At 44.0% G+C, this 18,104-nt stretch overlaps 1 protein-coding gene across 1 annotated transcript in view; it reads right to left on the bottom strand.

Annotated features, from left to right (window-relative positions):
• The window catches only part of LOC106569477 (capping protein, Arp2/3 and myosin-I linker protein 3), a 54,401-nt gene extending 39,457 nt beyond the window's left edge, over positions 1 to 14,944 (bottom strand). The window contains exons 1-2 of the mRNA XM_014140859.3: positions 14,713 to 14,944; positions 12,989 to 13,083 (exon numbers count right to left, since the gene is read on the bottom strand). Of these exons, the coding sequence (XP_013996334.3) occupies positions 12,989 to 13,083; positions 14,713 to 14,770 (153 nt within the window). The 5' untranslated portion in view covers positions 14,771 to 14,944. The remainder of the gene's footprint in view (positions 1 to 12,988; positions 13,084 to 14,712) is intronic.
• Positions 14,945 to 18,104: the final 3,160 nt, after the last annotated feature.

Genomic DNA, 18,104 nt, shown 5'->3' with positions numbered 1-18,104 from the left:
TATTTTTCTTAACTGCATTGTTGGTTAAGGGCTTGTAAGTAAGCATTTCACTGTAAGGTCTACACCTGTTGTATTCAGCGTATGTGACAAATACTATTTTATTTTATTTGAAAATATGGGTGAAGTAGGCAAGAATTTTCTTTCTATTTTTGGCATCAGACCAGCCTAGTTTTCACTTGAAACAAACTTACACACAGTTAACATCCGACTCCAGTGAACGGTTATTTCAAATGTATTTATAAAGCCCTTTATACATCAGCAGATGTCACAAAGTGCTTACAGAAACCCAGCCAAAAACCCCAAACAGCAAGCAATGCAGATGTAGAAGCACAGTGGCTGGTAAAAACTCCCCAAAAAAGGTAGGAACCAGGAAGAAGTCTAGAGAGGAACCAGGCTCTGATGGGTGGCCAGTCATCATATGGCTGTGCCAGGTGGAGATTATAAAGAGTGCAAGGCCAGATCGTTCTTCAAGATGTTCAAACGTTCATAGATTACCAGCAGGGTCAAAGAATAATCAGTGTTTGTAGAGGGTGCAACAGGTCAGCACCTCAGGAGTAAATGTCAGTTGGATTTCATAGTCAAGCATTCAGAGGTTGAGACAGCAGGTGTGTGTGTGTGTATTTGTATGTAAATAAATGAGAGAGAGGGAGAGTCGAAACAGCAGGTCCAGGACAATGTAGCACATCCGGTGAACAGGTCAGGGTTCCATAGCCGTAGGCAGAACAGTTGAAACTGGAGCAGCAGCACGACAAGGTGGACTGGGGATGGGGACAGCCAGGAGTCATCAGTCATCCATTTGTTTGTATGGGTTACCTTTAAACTTGTGGCGGTTGTAGAGCAAAACAGAAAACACAATCGTGTCCGTGAGTGTCTCCTTTCCATAGAGTGCTCATAACAGCTTGTAGGTCAAACCGTTGGGACACTACATTTTTCGGGATGTCTCATGGCCTGACAAACACAGCTGTAGCTTGGCCACGTTCCATCGGAAGGAAAAAAACAGTCTATTTGGCATCAGTATGAGTCAGAATCATTTATTCTAGTGTCAAAATACTGCAAAGTGTAAATAAGATACTTTTGGTCATAAAGTCAGTCTCGTCTAAAGCAGAGTTTGGAACCTCAGTGTGTCACAACGAGTAAATTAAGGATGGGTATGGATTACAATTATGTCAACAAATCATACCCCATTTTGCAAAACTCCACGTGCAAATCGCCCCTTCCCTTCATTGAATGGGGTTCTGTTGTTTCATTGTCCCAACGTGGTCAAAGGTGCATGGCCGTTTTAGACTGAAAAGCCCTATATGGATTGACCATGCAATGATTGCTTCCAGCAGGATGCACAGCCAACTGGTTTGCATGCCCTGCCGAAGGACCATATGTGAAATAGGTGGATGGAGTGCATTGGTCCCCAGTGGTGGTGAGTATACCGGTAGCGAGACCATGTATATTTTGATCAACATTACCATCGCTAGCATAGCTGACGTTAGCTAGCAAGCTACTCTAACTAGCCTACCTCAATACAAATCAAATCACATTTTATTTGTCACATGTGCCAAATACAAAACAGGTGTAGACCTTACAGTGAAATGCTTACTTACAAGCCCTTAACCAACAATGCAGTTAAGAAAAAAAAACAAGTGTTAAGTATTTACTAAATAAATTGAAGTAAAACAATAAATAAAAACTATAAAAATAAAGAGCAACAATAAAATAACAGTAACGAGGCTATATACAGGGGGTACTTTTCACTATGTCAATTATGTTAGCATTGTGGCGTAACTACAATGTTGTTGATCCATCAGTTTATCACAGCTATTAAACTCTAACTGTTTTAAAGTCACCATTAGCCTCATGGTGAATTCCCTGAGCGGTTTCCTTCCTCTCTGGTAACGGAGTTAGGAAGGACGCCTGTATCTTTGTAGTGACTGGGTGTATTGATACACCATCCAAAGTGCAATTAACAACTTCACCATGCTCAAAGGGACATTCAATGTCTGCTTTTTATTTTTATTTTTACCCATCTACCAATAGTTGCCCTTCTTTGCAAGGCATTGGAAAACCTCCCTGGTCTTTGTGGTTGAAATATACTGCTCGACTGAGGGACCTTACAGATAAGGAATTATATGTGGGGTACAGAAATGAGGAAGTCATTCACACATCATGTTAAACACAGAGGAAGTCCATGCAACTCAAGCACATTTTTACTCCTGAATTGATTTAGGCTTGCCATAAAAAAGCATCGAATACTTATTGACTGAAGACATTTCAGCTTTTGATTTATTAATTTGTAAAAAAAAATGTAAAAAAACCTTTCACTTTGACATAATGGGTTAGTGTATAGGCCAGTGACAATTTTTTTTTTTTTAATCTCCATTTAAATCACAACAACATTTGGAAAAAGTCAAGGGATGTGAACACTTTCTGAAGGCACTGTATATGTGTGTAAGATACCACCTATCCCTAACTGACATGCTAATATTACAGTGACTATATGTGTGCGTTCCCAGATGCAGAGAGACCAGGCACTCAGCACAGCCACAATGAGGGGATTACTACTAATATAGTACAGCTGTCTAGTAATAGCAACACCCTTTTTCACTGATGAACTCTACCTCAACTGCTTATTTCTACAGCTGGACGGGAGATGCTTTTGCCAGATGGCAGCCTCAGTCGTTTGATGGGGAGACCATCATTTGGGTAGGTTTGATCTGACCTGTTCAAATTCTTCAAGAGATATACACACACACACACACACACACACACACACACACACACACACACACACACACACACACACACACACACACACACACACACACACACACACACACACACACACACACACACACACACACACATATATGTTTGAGTGTCAGGTAACAGAACAGTGACTGTAGATGTGTTCACAGAAACATGTTTGGAGCCAGCACATGAAGACTTGCAAGATGATGTGATGAAGTCCAGACTGACTTGATACAGATGTTTCTGAATGGAAAGATACCTGGCACTCGACATTCAAATGTTAGACAACTTTTCCATGTGTTTTTTTAAATGATTGAATGTAATGGTGTCAGTATATGGGGAGGGAGAAATCCTGTGTATTCTGCACCAGGATCAGGGGTCTCGTGTAGCATACGGGACACCACACAGGAAGGTATAACCACTGACATGTCTGTCAAGGTAGCCCTACTACCACCAGACAAAACGCCAATAGGCGCAGTATCTGAATCTGGGAACGACAATGAAAGGTGCACATTGTTATATTAGCAGAAGACTGTTTCTATGGTATTACGTAAATGGTTGTTTATTCTACATGGACCTGTTATTACATTTGAAAGTTATCAAAACACTTAGTTTAGAATGTCTACATAAATTCAGCAATTGCATTCGCAAATCAAATCAAATTTTATTTGTCACATACACATGGTTAGCAGATGTTAATGCGAGTGTAGCGAAATGCTTGTGCTTCTAGTTCCGACCATGCAGTAATATCTAACAAGTAATCTAACAATTTCACAACAACTACCTTATACACACACAAGTGTAAAGGAATGAATAAGAATATGTACATATAAATATACTGCTCAAAAAAATAAAGGGAACACTTAAACAACACATCCTAGATCTGAATGAAAGAAATAATCTTATTAAATACTTTTTTCTTTACATAGTTGAATGTGCTGACAACAAAATCACACAAAAATAATCAATGGAAATCCAATTTATCAACCCATGGAGGTCTGGATTTGGAGTCACACTCAAAATTAAAGTGGAAAACCACGCTACAGGCTGATCCAACTTTGATGTAATGTCCTTAAAACAAGTCAAAATGAGGCTCAGTAGTGTGTGTGGCCTCCACGTGCCTGTATGACCTCCCTACAACGCCTGGGCATGCTCCTGATGAGGTGGCGGATGGTCTCCTGAGGGATCTCCTCCCAGACCTGGACTAAAGCATCTGCCAACTCCTGGACAGTCTGTGGTGCAACGTGGCGTTGGTGGATGGAGCGAGACATGATGTCCCAGATGTGCTCAATTGGATTCAGGTCTGGGGAACGGGCAGGCCAGTCCATAGCATCAATGCCTTCCTCTTGCAGGAACTGCTGACACACTCCAGCCACATGAGGTCTAGCATTGTCTTGCATTAGGAGGAACCCAGGGCCAACCGCACCAGCATATGGTCTCACAAGGGGTCTGAGGAGCTCATCTCGGTACCTAATGGCAGTCAGGCTACCTCTGGCGAGCACATGGAGGGCTGTGCGGCCCCCCAAAGAAATGCCACCTCACACCATGACTGACCCACCGCCAAACCGGTCATGCTGGAGGATGTTGCAGGCAGCAGAACGTTCTCCACGGCGTCTCCAGACTCTGTCACGTCTGTCACGTGCTCAGTGTGAACCTGCTTTCATCTGTGAAGAGCACAGGGCGCCAGTGGAGAATTTGCCAATCTTGGTGTTCTCTGGCAAATGCCAAACGTCCTGCACGGTGTTGGGCTGTAAGCACAACCCCCACCTGTGGACGTCGGGCCCTCATACCACCCTCATGGAGTCTGTTTCTGACCGTTTGAGCAGACACATGCACATTTGTGGCCTGCTGGAGGTCATTTTACAGGGCTCTGGCAGTGCTCCTCCTGCTCCTCCTTGCACAAAGGCGGAGGTAGCGGTCCTGCTGCTGGGTTGTTGCCCTCCTACGGCCTCCTCCACGTCTCCTGATGTACTGGCCTGTCTCCTGGTAGCGCCTCCATGCTCTGGACACTACGTTGACAGACACAGCAAACCTTCTTGCCACAGCTCGCATTGATGTGCCATCCTGGATGAGCTGCACTACCTGAGCCACTTGTGTGGGTTGTAGACTCCGTCTCATGCTACCACTAGAGTGAAAGCACCGCCAGCATTCAAAAGTGACTAAAACATCAGCCAGGTGTGACGACCCTCCCACTCTGTCTGCCGTATTCTCTCTCTTTGTTCTTGTTTCCTTATTAGGATGCTGGTGGGCGGAGTTGGAAGGGTCGTCAGCTAAATGGGAAGCACCTGGGCCCGGGTGTGTCCCAGGATAAATAGACCTCTTCCACAGTCATTGGGGAGACTCTCTCCATGCAGACACCTTGTTGTTTTTGGTTGTGCTAGTTGTGGAATCTAATAAATATATATTTTTGATACTCGTCTCCACGTTGTCTCCCTTTTGTTGTGAACTCTGAGCCGGTTCGTAACACAGGAAGCATAGGAACTGAGAAGTGGTCTGTGGTCCCCACCTGCAGAACCACTCCTTTATTGGGGGTGTCTTGCTAATTGCCTATAATTTCCACCTGTTGTCTATTCCATTTGCACAACAACATGTGAAATGTATTGTCAATCAGTGTTGCTTCCTAAGTGGACAGTTTGATTTCACAAAAGTGTGATTGACTTGGAGTTACATTGTGTTGTTTAAGTGTTCCCTTTATTTTTTTGAGCAGTGTATATGGATGAGCGATAGCCGAACGGCATAAGCAAGATGCAGTAGTTGTTATAGAGTACAGTATATACATATGAGATGATTAGTGTATGTAAACATTCTACAAAGTGCCATTGTTTAAAGTGACTAGTGATACATTTATTACATCCAATGTTTTATTATTAAAGTGGCTAGAGATTTGAGTCAGTATGTTGGCAGCAGCCACTCAATGTTAGTGATGGCTGTTTAACAGTCTGATGGCCTTGAGATAGAAGCTGTTTTTCAGTCTCTCGGTCCCCACTTTGATGCACCTGTACTGACCTCGCCTTCTGGATGATAGCAGGGTGAACAGGCAGTGGCTCGGGTGGTTGTTGTCATTGATGATCTTTTTGGCCTTCCTGTGACATCGGGTGGTGTAGGTGTCCTGGAGAGCAGGTATTGTGCCCCCGGTGATGTGTTGTGCAGACCTCACTACCCTCTGGAGAGCCTTACGGTTGTGGGTGGAGCAGGTGCCGTATCAGGCGGTGATACAGCCCGACAGCATACTCTCGATTGTGCATCTGTAAACGTTTTTGAGTGTTTTTGGTAACAAACCAAATTTCTTCAGCCTCCTGAGGTTGAAGAGGCGCTGCTGCGCCTTCTTCACCACACTGTCTGTGTGGGTGGACCATTTCAGTTTGTCTGTGACGTGTACGCCGAGGAACTTAAAACTTTCCACCTTCTCCACTACTGTTCCGTCGATGTAGATAGGGGGGGTGCTCCCTTTGCTGTTTCCTGAAGTCCACGATCATCTCCTTTGTTTTGTTGACGTTGAGTGTGAGGTTATTTTCCTGACACCACACTCTGAGGGCCCTCACCTCCTCCCTGTAGGCCGTCTCGTCGTTGTTGGTAATCAAGCCTACCACTGTAGTGTTGTCTTCTCATCTACAGTCGTGGCCAAAAGTTGTGAGAATGACAAATATTAATTTCCACAAAATTTGCTGCTTCAGTGTCTTTAGATATTTTTGTCAGATGTTACTATGGAATACTGAAGTATAATTACAAGCATTTCATAAGTGTCAAAGGCTTTTATTGACAATTACATGAAGTTGATGCAAAGAGTCAATATTTGCAGTGATGACCCTTCTTTTTCAAGACCTCTGCAATCCGCCCTGGCATGCTGTCAATTAACTTCTGGGCCACATCCTGACTGATGGAAGCCCATTCTTGCATAATCAATGCTTGGAGTTTGTCAGAATATGTGGGTTTTTCTTTGTCCACCCGCCTATTGAGTATTGACCACAAGTTCTCAATGGGATTAAGGTCTGGGGGAGTTTCCTGGCCATGGACCCAAAATATCAATGTTTTGTTCCCCGAGCCACTATTTTTATCACTTTTTCCGTATGGCAAGGTGCTCCATCATGCTGGAAAAGGCATTGTTCGTCACCAAACTGTTCCTGGATGGTTGGGAGAAGTTGCTCTTGGAGGATGTGTCGGTACCACTCTTTATTCATGGCTGTGTTCTTAGGCCAAATTGTGAGTGCCCCACTCCCTTGGCTGAGAAGCAACCACATTCATGAATGGTCTCAGGATGCTTTACTGTTGGCATGACACAGGACTGATGGTAGCGCTCACCTTGTCTTCTCCGGACAAGCTTTTTTCCGGATGCCCCAAACAATCGGAAAGGGGATTCATCAGAGAAAATGACTTTAGCCCAGTCCTCAGCAGTCCAATCCCTGTCCCTTTTGCAGAAGATCAGTCTGTCCCTGATGTTTTTCCTGGAGAGAAGTGGCTTCTTTGCTGCCCTTCTTGACACCAGACCATCCTCCAAAAGTCTTCGCCTCACTGTGCGTGCAGATGCACTCACACCTGCCATTCCTGAGCAAGCTCTGTACTGGTGGTGCCCCGATCCCGTAGCTGAATCAACTTTAGGAGACGTTCCTGGCGCTTGCTGGACTTCCTTGGGCGCCCTGAAGTCTTCTTCACAACAATTGAACCGCTCTCCTTGAAGTTCTTGATGATCCGATAAATGGTTGATTTAGGTGCAATATTACTGCCAGCAATATCCTTGCCTGTGAAGCCCTTTTTGTGCAAAGCAATGATGACGGCACATGTTTCCTTGCAGGTAACCATGGTTGACAGAGTAAGAACAATGATTCCAAGCACCACCCTCCTTTTGAAGCTTCCAGTCTGTTATTCAAACTCAATCAGCATGACAGAGTGATCTCCAGCCTTGTCCTCGTCAACACTCACACCTGTGTTAAGGAGAGAATCACTGACATTATGTCAGCTGGTCCATTTGTGGCAGGGCTGAAATGCAGTGGAAATGTTTTGGGGGGATTCAGCCATTTGCATGGCAAAGAGGGACTTTGCAATTAATTGCAATTCATCTGATCACTCTTCATAACATTCTGGAGTATATGCAAATTGCCATCATACAAACTGAGGCAGCAGACTGAAAATTAATATTTGTGTCATTCTCAACTTTTGGCCACGACTGTAGGCTACCGACCTATTCAAAGCTTCCTACGGCATCTCACCATATATATCTGCCTGTAGTTACTGAACTCAACCTGCTGGAGGTTTGTTTGTTGTGATTGAGTTGGGGAAACAGCGATGGTCAAGGTTGTCTTGGGGATGGCAGGGACACACCCAAATCAAACCACACTCAAGTAAACTTACGTTTGGCATTTGTCATGGCCGCCAGCATTTCTTGAGGAGCAAGCCAAAAAACTAGGCCAAATCAGCAGGTGCAGATCCCCTTCGAAAAAGGTTGCTTCAAATCAAATTGGTCACACACATGTTTAGCAGATGCTATTGCAGGTGTAGAGAAATGCTTGTGTGCAGTAATATCTAACAATTTCACAACACACAAATCACATTTCAGTCTGTCAGTGATGTGTATGCCGAGGAATGTGAAGCTTTCCACCTTCTCCACTGCGGTCCTGTCGATGTGGATAGGGGGGTGCTCCCTCTGCGGTTTCCTGAAGTCCACAATCATCTCCTTTGTTTTGTTGATGTTGAGTGAGAGGTTATTTTCTGGCACCACACTCCCAGGGCCCTCACCTCCTCCCTGTAGGCTGTCTTGTCATTGTTGGTAATCAGGCCTACCACTGTTATGTCATTTGCAAACTTGATTGAGTTGGAGGTGTACGTGGTCATGCAGTCATGGGTGAACAGGGAGTACAGGAGAGGGCTGAGCATGCACCCTTGTGGGGCCCCTATGTTAAGGATCAGCGAAGTGAAGGTGTTGTTTCCTACCTTCACCACCTGGGGTCGGCCCGTCAGGAAGTCCAAAACCCAGTTGCACAGGGCGGGGTTCAGACGCAGAGCCCCGAGCTTAATGATGAGCTTGGAAGGTACTATGGTGTTGAATGCTGAGCTATAGTCAATGAACAGCATCCTTACATAGGTATTCCTCTTGTCCAGATGGGATAAGGCAGTGCGATGGCATCACTGTGGATCTTTTGGGGTGGTAAGCAAATTGAAGTGGGTCTAGGGTGTCAGGTAAGGTAGAGGTGATATGATCCTTGACTAGTTTCTCAAAGCACTTCATGATGACAGAAGTGAGTGCTACATGGCGATAGTCATTTAGTTCAGTTACCTTTGCTTTCTTGGGTGCAGGAACAATGGTGGACATCTTCAAGCATTTTTTTTTTTACCTTTACTTAACTAGCCAAGTCAGTTAAGAACAAATTCTTATTTTCAATGACGGCCTAGGAACAGTGGGTTAACTGCCTTGTTCAGGGGCAGAACGACAGATTTGTACCTTGTCAGCTCAGGGATTCAATCTTGCAACCTTTCGGTTACTAGTCCAACGCTCTAACCACTAGGCTACGCTGTGCATGTAGGGTCAGCAGACTGGGATAGGGATTGATTGAATATGTCCGTAAACACTCCTGCTAGCTGGTCTGCACATGCTGAGGACGTGGCTAGGGATGCCGTCTGGGCCGAGTGTAGCTTAACGTCTTCCATTGAGAAGTAATTGATTGCTTGGTAAACTTTTCAGAGTAGCTTCCCTAACACTGCTTATAAAATGTCTCATATTTCAACTGACATACCCCATCAGAACACAAAATATAAGCTTGTAAATGTTTGTAAACAATGTAAACAAACTGTATAGCCTCACAAACTGAATTGTCGGAACTAGAAGCACAAGCATTTCGCTACACTCGCATTAACATCTGCATGTGACAAATAACATTTGATTTGAGGTGGGTAAAACTATATTTTTTTGAGGATTGAGTTACTCTTCTCCGTGCCCATCCCTCAGCTTTTTACCAAAACTGAGGCAGGGTAACAACTTTGTTCTTGTTTAAATTAAGGATCTAGCTATAACCTGGCTGTCTGAGACATTCAGGGAGAATTTTAAAGTGATGGGGGCTACAGAGGTGCCCTTCCAGCAATGATTGCACAAAGTCAAGAGCTCTCAGTTCAAAGAGCCAGGCAGAGCCAGAGTGGGTATGTGTGGAGGGAGCAGGGCTGGGAGGGAAGGAGGGGGCTGGCTTATGTTAATCATAAGCCATTAAGCTTTGGGCCTGCACTTCAAAACGGGACCTGCCATTCAAAAGCTGTCTCTGAGCAGCAACGCATCACAACTCTGCCTCCAGGAGACTGAGAAGGCGAGTTCTGGACATAGTGATCTGGGATCCCATCTATCTGGCTCTGCCGAAGACAACTTTTAAGGACGTGTACACACACACACACACACACACACACACACACACACACACACACACACACACACACACACACACACACAATCCTCAAGAGACATTCTGCTTTCACCCAGGTGAACCCAGCATCAAAAAGGACAAAAGCTTCCATCTTCCATGGCAGAGAGCCTGACAGAGTGAGGCTGCAGCTGCCCCAGGTCCTGCTCTATAAGCAGCCTTTAAAAAAGACAGAGAAAGAGAGACAGAGAAATAAATAGAGGAGGCAAATGAGGGAGACAATGCACAGCTTAAAAAAATAAAAACACATCTTGGTGCAGATTTTGATCACACAAAAGGCTGCACAACTCTAAATCAAAGAAACGTGCAACTGAGCCCTGTGGAACCTCGAAGGGCTATGGGAGAGTGGAGGGGGAGGGGGGGGGGGGGGCAAATAGGATGAGGCCGCTGTCAGAACAGAAGCCCTCCAGATAAGAGCACTCAAATCTTAGCAAGTTGTACGCTATGGGAGAACAGAGAGAAGGTTAACAGTCACAATACATATGCCTTCCCAACAGGTACAGAGACCAATACATCTCTCTCTATAGACAAAGTCATATCCCTGTAATAAGACATCTATCATCAGATCCATCATACCACCATTAGATGCCTGCCGTCTAGAGACATTGAGCCATTACGGCATACCTCAACAGGTACTCGAACAATGATGTGCATCTGCCAATTCATTAGGATGTGCTAATACATATCGAAGCATGGTATTCTGCTATGTTTAAGAGAAACAGTCATCTTTCTCTCCTGCAGTTGAATTTCTCTACAAGTTGCCTAAGCTGTCATGGAAGTGGACAGATCCCTCCTTGTAGCTACAGGAGAAAAGACACCTAATCTTATGATGAAGACTGAAAAGGAATGTGGAAATCTAGGTGGAGCCAAAACATCTCAATGTGTTTTGAGTGTCACACTAGCAATCACAGCCCAGAATTAGGGCCATTAGTGTGGATAGAGGGAGCGGGGACCAATGGAGGGTGAAATGGAGCGACAGATAAAGATAACTAATGGACGGCAACGGGGCGACAAAAAGGCAGCAATTGGGGCATCAAAACATCCGACATCTTCCTTCCGTTCCATCGTCTCCTTTCTCCCTCTCCTCCGCTGCGCTGAGCTCTCGTCACCCCTTTTCTCCTGGCGCCCCCCTCGACTCCCATCACCCCCCCTCGGTCTTTGAAGATGTTTTGTTCCCTCTGTGTGTATGTTCCAGTTTGTATGTGCATGACAGGGTGTGTTGTGTGTCTGGGAGCATGTTGGTAGTCTTTGTAACATTGCCTTCGGCACAGTAAGGATGTCTTGCTGAGCATACCATGTGTCTGTCTGAATGAAACACACTAGGAGGGTGAAAATGGTTGTGTGTGTGTGTGTGTGTGCGGCACTGCATGACGGCTGGTACAGTAGACACACAGACAGCTGGATGCCAGCACGGCCCCAGAGAGAGAGAAAGGGCAGAAATAGAAAGAAACAGTGAGAAAGACTAGGAAGGAGGGACAAACAGGGTAGATTCTCTGTAGTACATATTCAACAACCAGCTTACTACATGCCTGTGTGTGTGTGGGTGTTTAATATACAGTACACTTTGTTCATTAACAAACTTTTACATATGCACAATACACATGTAGGTCAATGCCAGGTTCTACTGTATTTACTTGCCATCATGTCGCGTATTGTGCATATATTTTGAGAAGTTGTATCAGTAAAACCCATTTAGACTAACATTCTCATAAGGTCTAATTGAGTTCTGCTAGATAAAGGAGGGAATGAGAAAAGCAAGAGAGCAGAGGGGGAGGGGTGACGGGAACGTAATAGAGATGGACAGATAGCGGGGAAGAAAGGGAAACAAAGACTAGTCAGACAAAAACAGAGGGGGCGTGGTAATGACAGCTAGTGAGATAGAGGTAGAAAGGAAAGAACTGCACAAATGAGAAGCGGTGGGTGAAGGGTTGAGAAAGAGGGGGAGAACAAGAATAACAGAGAGAAAGACATAAAATAGTGGAGGTCCCGTCCGTTCTCAAATCTCGTGTGCCTTCTCTCCAGCAATAGTTAAAACTCAGCAGGTAAAGGAAATGAGCTCATGTTCTCTTCACTCATTTACCACCCTTGTGCCCAGTGTGTGTCATTAGTAACTGATACGGGTGACTAATTGAAGAAGAGGTCTCAATTGCAGCGGTGTGTATTGGTTTGCACAAGCTGCTGGGACACCTCTCAGTACACAACCAGTGGCACACACACACACACACACACACACACACACACACACACACACACACACACACACACACACACACACACACACACACACACACACACACACACACACACACACACACACACACACCCCCCCCCCCCCCCCCCCCCCCCCCCCCCCCGCCACTTTTAATAAAGGTTGAAAAGATGGACTCAATTACCCATGGTGTCCAGTTGGCTCCTTACGCCTTGATCACACCGACATTGCGCAAAGTAGTATGCAGCATCATTTGAATGTGTGCAACAAAAGTTCAACATTAACCTTCTGCCACTATTTCTGTCAAGCCTTCTATGCACACAGTTTGACGCATACCTTCGATAAATCCAAAGTATTCACCACACAGAACACACTGCAACTGCCTCTGCAACGCAATGCAAACGCAGCGTTCAATTGGAAATGAATTTTTCTTCTGGTGAACCAAAATGCAATGACGCTGTCTGTGTGATCGAGGTGTTAGGGAGTGTGTGGACCCAAACATTTTTAGATTATTATATATATTTTTTTACATTTGCTTTAAAAATGGATTGAAATGTAATTGAAAGTTTGAAATGCACTGCATTGACTTGAAGTATAAAGTACAGAATTCTGCCAGTAGAGTTTGATTGTGAAGGGGCCTCACCAGTATCCGGTCCTCTGATTTGCCGTTCTTGGTGTCCTGCTTCACAGCTCGCACAAACTTGATGGATTGTTTATCAATGAGCCTCCTGATGCTCTCTGTGGATAGAAGGCATCAAAGAAAAGTCCATCCTGCAGGTAAATTCTCACAATCTCTTATACACAACATTACAAACACACCACCACGTCACACAACAAGAGGAAACAAAACCACAAAACTGATTTTATATTTAGCCCCAGGGAGGGAACTGATATGATTCTGAATAGTGGAGGTACGGTAGCCTCCGGGAGGGAACTGATATGATTCTGAATAGTGGAGGTACGGTATGACACAAGACAGAGCGACATGTCAGACATTAACTGAATGTAATATGAAAGAAGTCTTATCAAAGACTGATCAAATAGTTGATATATCATCATATTTCTAAAACTGTCATATCCAAAAGAAACCCTAAGCATTCAAACACACACATCCTTCTCAAACCCAGTCAGAATCTACCCAGTCTCCCACTGGACGGATCCAGTCTCCCACTGGACGGATCCAGTCTCCCACTGGATAGCAATATTCTTCATTTTCACTTGTCACATTCAATCACATTCATGAACCCGGGTCTTCCCAATACTCACATAGCCCGAGAGCTTTACAAGCAGAGAAGTGGGGGATGGGGATAGAGGGAGAGACGAGGAAGGATCAGAGAAAGACCAGCAGAGAGTTAATGCAGCTGTAATCAACGTTAATCTAGGTAGAATCCAATCACTTAAAGCCCTTAACACTGGGCATTCCCACAGATGGCATATGCTGCACCACCATTAGAGAGAGAAGAAGGTAATGGGAGAGAGAGATGGGAGAGGATGAGTTAAAACTCTGCCTTGATTGTCTAATGGACCTGCTCAACACACAACCCTTCCTTCCTCACTCCCTGTACTTCTAGCTGTGACTGGTCATTACAACAAACAGATGCAGGTGGAGGGGGACAGAAACAAACAAGGGATTCATTTGCCATCACGATAATTAACAGTGAGAGACCAATGGTGTCAGTCGATGTGTGTGTGTCTGTGTGTGTGTGTGTGTGTGTGTGTCAGACAATTCCATTGTGATGGCATGTGTGACCAATGTGAATGTGATTGTGCTCGTCACAAGTGTGTATAAATATAACTCTCCATGTCGCTCTGTGTTTTATGAGCAGTGTTGTGCTGAGTGCTGCACACCATCAGGGCACTATAGACTAGCTCTTCAGTGGAGAGGACCAGCCTCTCAATGCAGAAACTTACGCTTCACACTTACTACCCCCCCCCCCCCCCCCCACACACACTTCAAAGCACCCAGAGACTCACGCACAAGGGCCTTACCCACAAAGCGCAGGCACGCATTTGCAGAAATGCACACAAACCAACTCGCTGCTGAACGAAATAGGGATCAGAGAACCGTTTACAGTATGATTGTTTATCGTATCAGGTTATCGTTCCGGACGTAGGCTTACACAGCCATTAGCCTGCCATATGAGTGCATGTCATTTGCCTGCTGCAGCAGCACTAACACTTATGATCACACAAGCGCAAATAGATGCCAAAGAGTGACATTTTCAATAAAATAACCATTCGAATTCATCAGAGCGATAAGCTGCGTAACATGCGTACTAATTACATTCTGCCAAATAAACGCGGTCTATCAGCTACAGCATGTACCGAGCTTGACAGTGATCTTTAAAATAACAGTTTTGAGTTTACCTGTAATTTCCCTGCTGACGTTGATGAAACCTGCAGCGGTGGCCTCTTTAGAGGCCATAGTGCGCTCCGGCTCCGACTCCCCTACCCTCTTCTCTTCTCTTCCCTTCTCTTCGCTTCGCTTCACTTCACTTCACTTACTCACTCCCTCTCGCTCCGCTTCTTATAATCAAGGGAGAGAGCCACTAATGCGTTTCCACTGGCAATCCGAGAGTAGCGCGGGCTACTCCAGAGAGAGAGATGCGTCAGTTATTTTTTAAAGGTCCATGCAGCCATTTTTATCTCAATATCAAATCATTTCTGGGTAACAATTATTACCTTACTGTGATTGTTTTAATTTCTCAAGCAAGAATTGTGCTCGTACTGTCTGGGAGTGGTCTAAGTGGGGAGGGGAAAACTGAAAACTTATTTGCAAAGAGGTTTGGATTCCCTTCCTTATTGGTCAATTAACTAATTTATCGCCTGGTGATGGCAGGACAAAACTCCATCCCACCAAAACAGGCTGAAATTTCAGACAGTCTTTTCAAACTAGCTCTTACACTAAAAGGGCATTATCATCTTTTCCACAATTTCACAGTATTATTCCAACCTCATAGTGTGGAAATATATATAAAACACAGGAAATCACGTTTTTGACTGCACTGGGCCTTTATTAAAGAAAAAGATAATGATGGCGATCTCGAGTCTCCACAATCTCAATACTAATACTAATGACATTGATACAATGATAATTATAATATTTATTACCTTAATTAATAATAATGACTATTTTGCTTCATTAGACCAAAAACTATTGGCTTATTTTATTAATATAAAGAACTAGCTTACAGTAGACCTAGGCCTAGCTCCCATGGTCACCCTTGGCCATGAAGCCTATTTCTTCTACATGAGCTGGATGATTGCCAACAAGTAAGCTATTGTACCATATGGTAATACATTTAGAGGTGAAAACTGGAGAGGCATTGAGGCAAATATGTTGAGACTGTTTCAAGGGCAAGCCAGGTTCTGGCCATTTAGTTATCTATATTGGAATCAATATTTTTGAAGATGTGGATGCCTTCACGTAACATAACAACATATTACAATGCATCAATCTTCACAGTATGGTACAGACATGAGTTTTGTTAAGTACAAATCCATTCAGTTTGCAGACACCACCCCCTCCCACCACCCCCTCCCTCCCTCTTGATAGGATTGGTAAAGAGGAGTACAAAGGGCTCGAGAGGCCAGGTTGGATCAAGCAGTAAATACATCCCAAAGCAGCAAGAGAATAATTCCACCCATCGCTAGTCGAAGCCATTTCAAATGCAATTTCTACGATTGTTTCACTGCATAGTGTGTCCTTCCCTCTCGTGTCTTTCACTCATTTTAGCAGACACTCTTATCCAGAGGGACTTACAGTAGTGAGTGCATACATTTTCATTCATACTGGTCCCCCTTGGGAATCAAACCCACAACGTCACACAGCACTCCGCAGACTTAAGTGGACGATGAACCTGTGTGTGAGCATGCACCTTGTACAGTGCCTCCAGAAAGTATTCACACCCCTTGACTTTTTTCACATTTTGCATGTTATATTGGCATTAATACGTGTCACATATCATTTTGCAAACAATGTAAAAAATAATAATAATAATAGAGTTAATAAAGCCGCATACAAACATGGTCTCTTTTTTGCTTTCTTGAGTAAGGCAGGTCCAAAATGCAGGTGTTTCAGCCTAGCTCAGTGCTTTCTGTGGTGGTGGGGCAGCCAGCGGAAAATATGGAGTGTAGGTGTTGGTAATGTTCTCTAGTTGCGGCATGATTAGCTCAGTGTTCTGTCACTCGTGGGGACAGTACATCACCGCCAAGTCTAAGGGTAGACCTCGAAAATTCAAGCCCCTTGGGTGCTGCCATAGTTACATTAGAAGTGTTCATCCAAGAAGGCTCAAGGTCATTGGCCACAAATAAAATGACGTCAAATCAATTTATATCTACAGTAGCTTTGATTGGACTGATCATGTCAACATCATACTTTCAAAGCTATTAGTCATCATCATGAATCAAGTCGACAATCTACTGGCAAATCCTTTTTAATCCTTGTCAAATGAAGAAAAATAATTAAGAGAAGTGATAGATAAAATGTATCGGTGCTCATCGGCCATTGGACATAAACATTACACAACAAGTGGGAAATCGTAAATTCAACAATGAGTGGTTTGGAAGGAATCAGTAACAGTGGCTAACTGCAAGCATTGCAAAGCAATCACTAGCCTGCTATTCAGTTGAGTGGCTGTGTGATCCCAAATCTGGGATCAAGTGTCTCTTTTCCAAATTTAAAATGATAAACATTCAACATTGGCCATGCTTTCAATGAAGCATGATTTGTGCCACGTTCAAAACAACTGTTAACTCGGAACTGCGAAAAATTGACTTCAGTGAGTTTAAGACAACTGGGAATTCCAGAAAAAACAAGCCGGGAACTCGGGCCTCTTTATAGAGCTATGACCGGAAGATCAATGACGCCATCATGATTCAACATAGTTTTTTTCCGAGTTCTCAGTTGTCTTGAAAGCACCATAAATCCAGAGAATGCCAGACTTTGATGACAAAATTTGCTTACAAAGGACCGCGGTTCCACCTTCCTGTTCAAGTGAGCACAGCACAACAAGGTCCAAAAATGTATTGTATGCTGCTGCATAAATGATGTAATATGCCAGGGAAATATGTATACTGTAGTTAAGAAAGTAATACTAAGTGTATGTTGTGTAGTAAGCTGTTAGTAGCCATGTGCCTCACCCTAAAAATGTGGTTTATTTACCCTTCTTAATTCGGCCTACTGTTCTGACTTGGTGCTGCACATGTAGCCCATAACCTGTTTTAGAGAAATGTAATCATCAAATTTTGTAAGAGCTTTCATTGTCTGCTTATACAGAATGTCCCCTTTATTTATCCTATGGTTCTGACTTGGTGTACAGGGAGAACACTGTAAGAACGGCCCATGTTCTGAATTCTGTTGCTGTACATTTCAAAAGTGTTAAATAAATAGCTATATTGACTACGTCTGTCCTAGCTCGCTCATTAATATCTTAATCGAAATTACGGATTGCCTCTTATCCGCTTGTCGTCCCCTTATGCCATAGTTTGTACATCTCAATTGTCATTATAAACCACATTTGTCAGCCATATCTGCTATGTTTTTTTTTAAAGGCAATAAATGAGGCTGAATGAACTGTTTTGCTGCCAGACAAGGCTCTGCTGATAGCCAGGTGTAGCAGTGGTAAGATGTTGGGACTGCTGTTGGGAAAGCTTTATGTAGGCCCTAACAGTTTGTGGGAACTGTTTGTCACCGTTATAGTGCAATTAATGTATTGTTTAGTTTTGTGTAGTGGCTTTGCTGGCATGCATCCCACTTT

The sequence above is a fragment of the Salmo salar genome, chromosome 14, assembly GCF_965601325.2.
Source record: "Salmo salar chromosome 14, fSalSal1, whole genome shotgun sequence".
NCBI lineage: Eukaryota > Metazoa > Chordata > Actinopteri > Salmoniformes > Salmonidae > Salmo > Salmo salar.
This window is presented reverse-complemented; position numbering and strand designations above follow the sequence as displayed.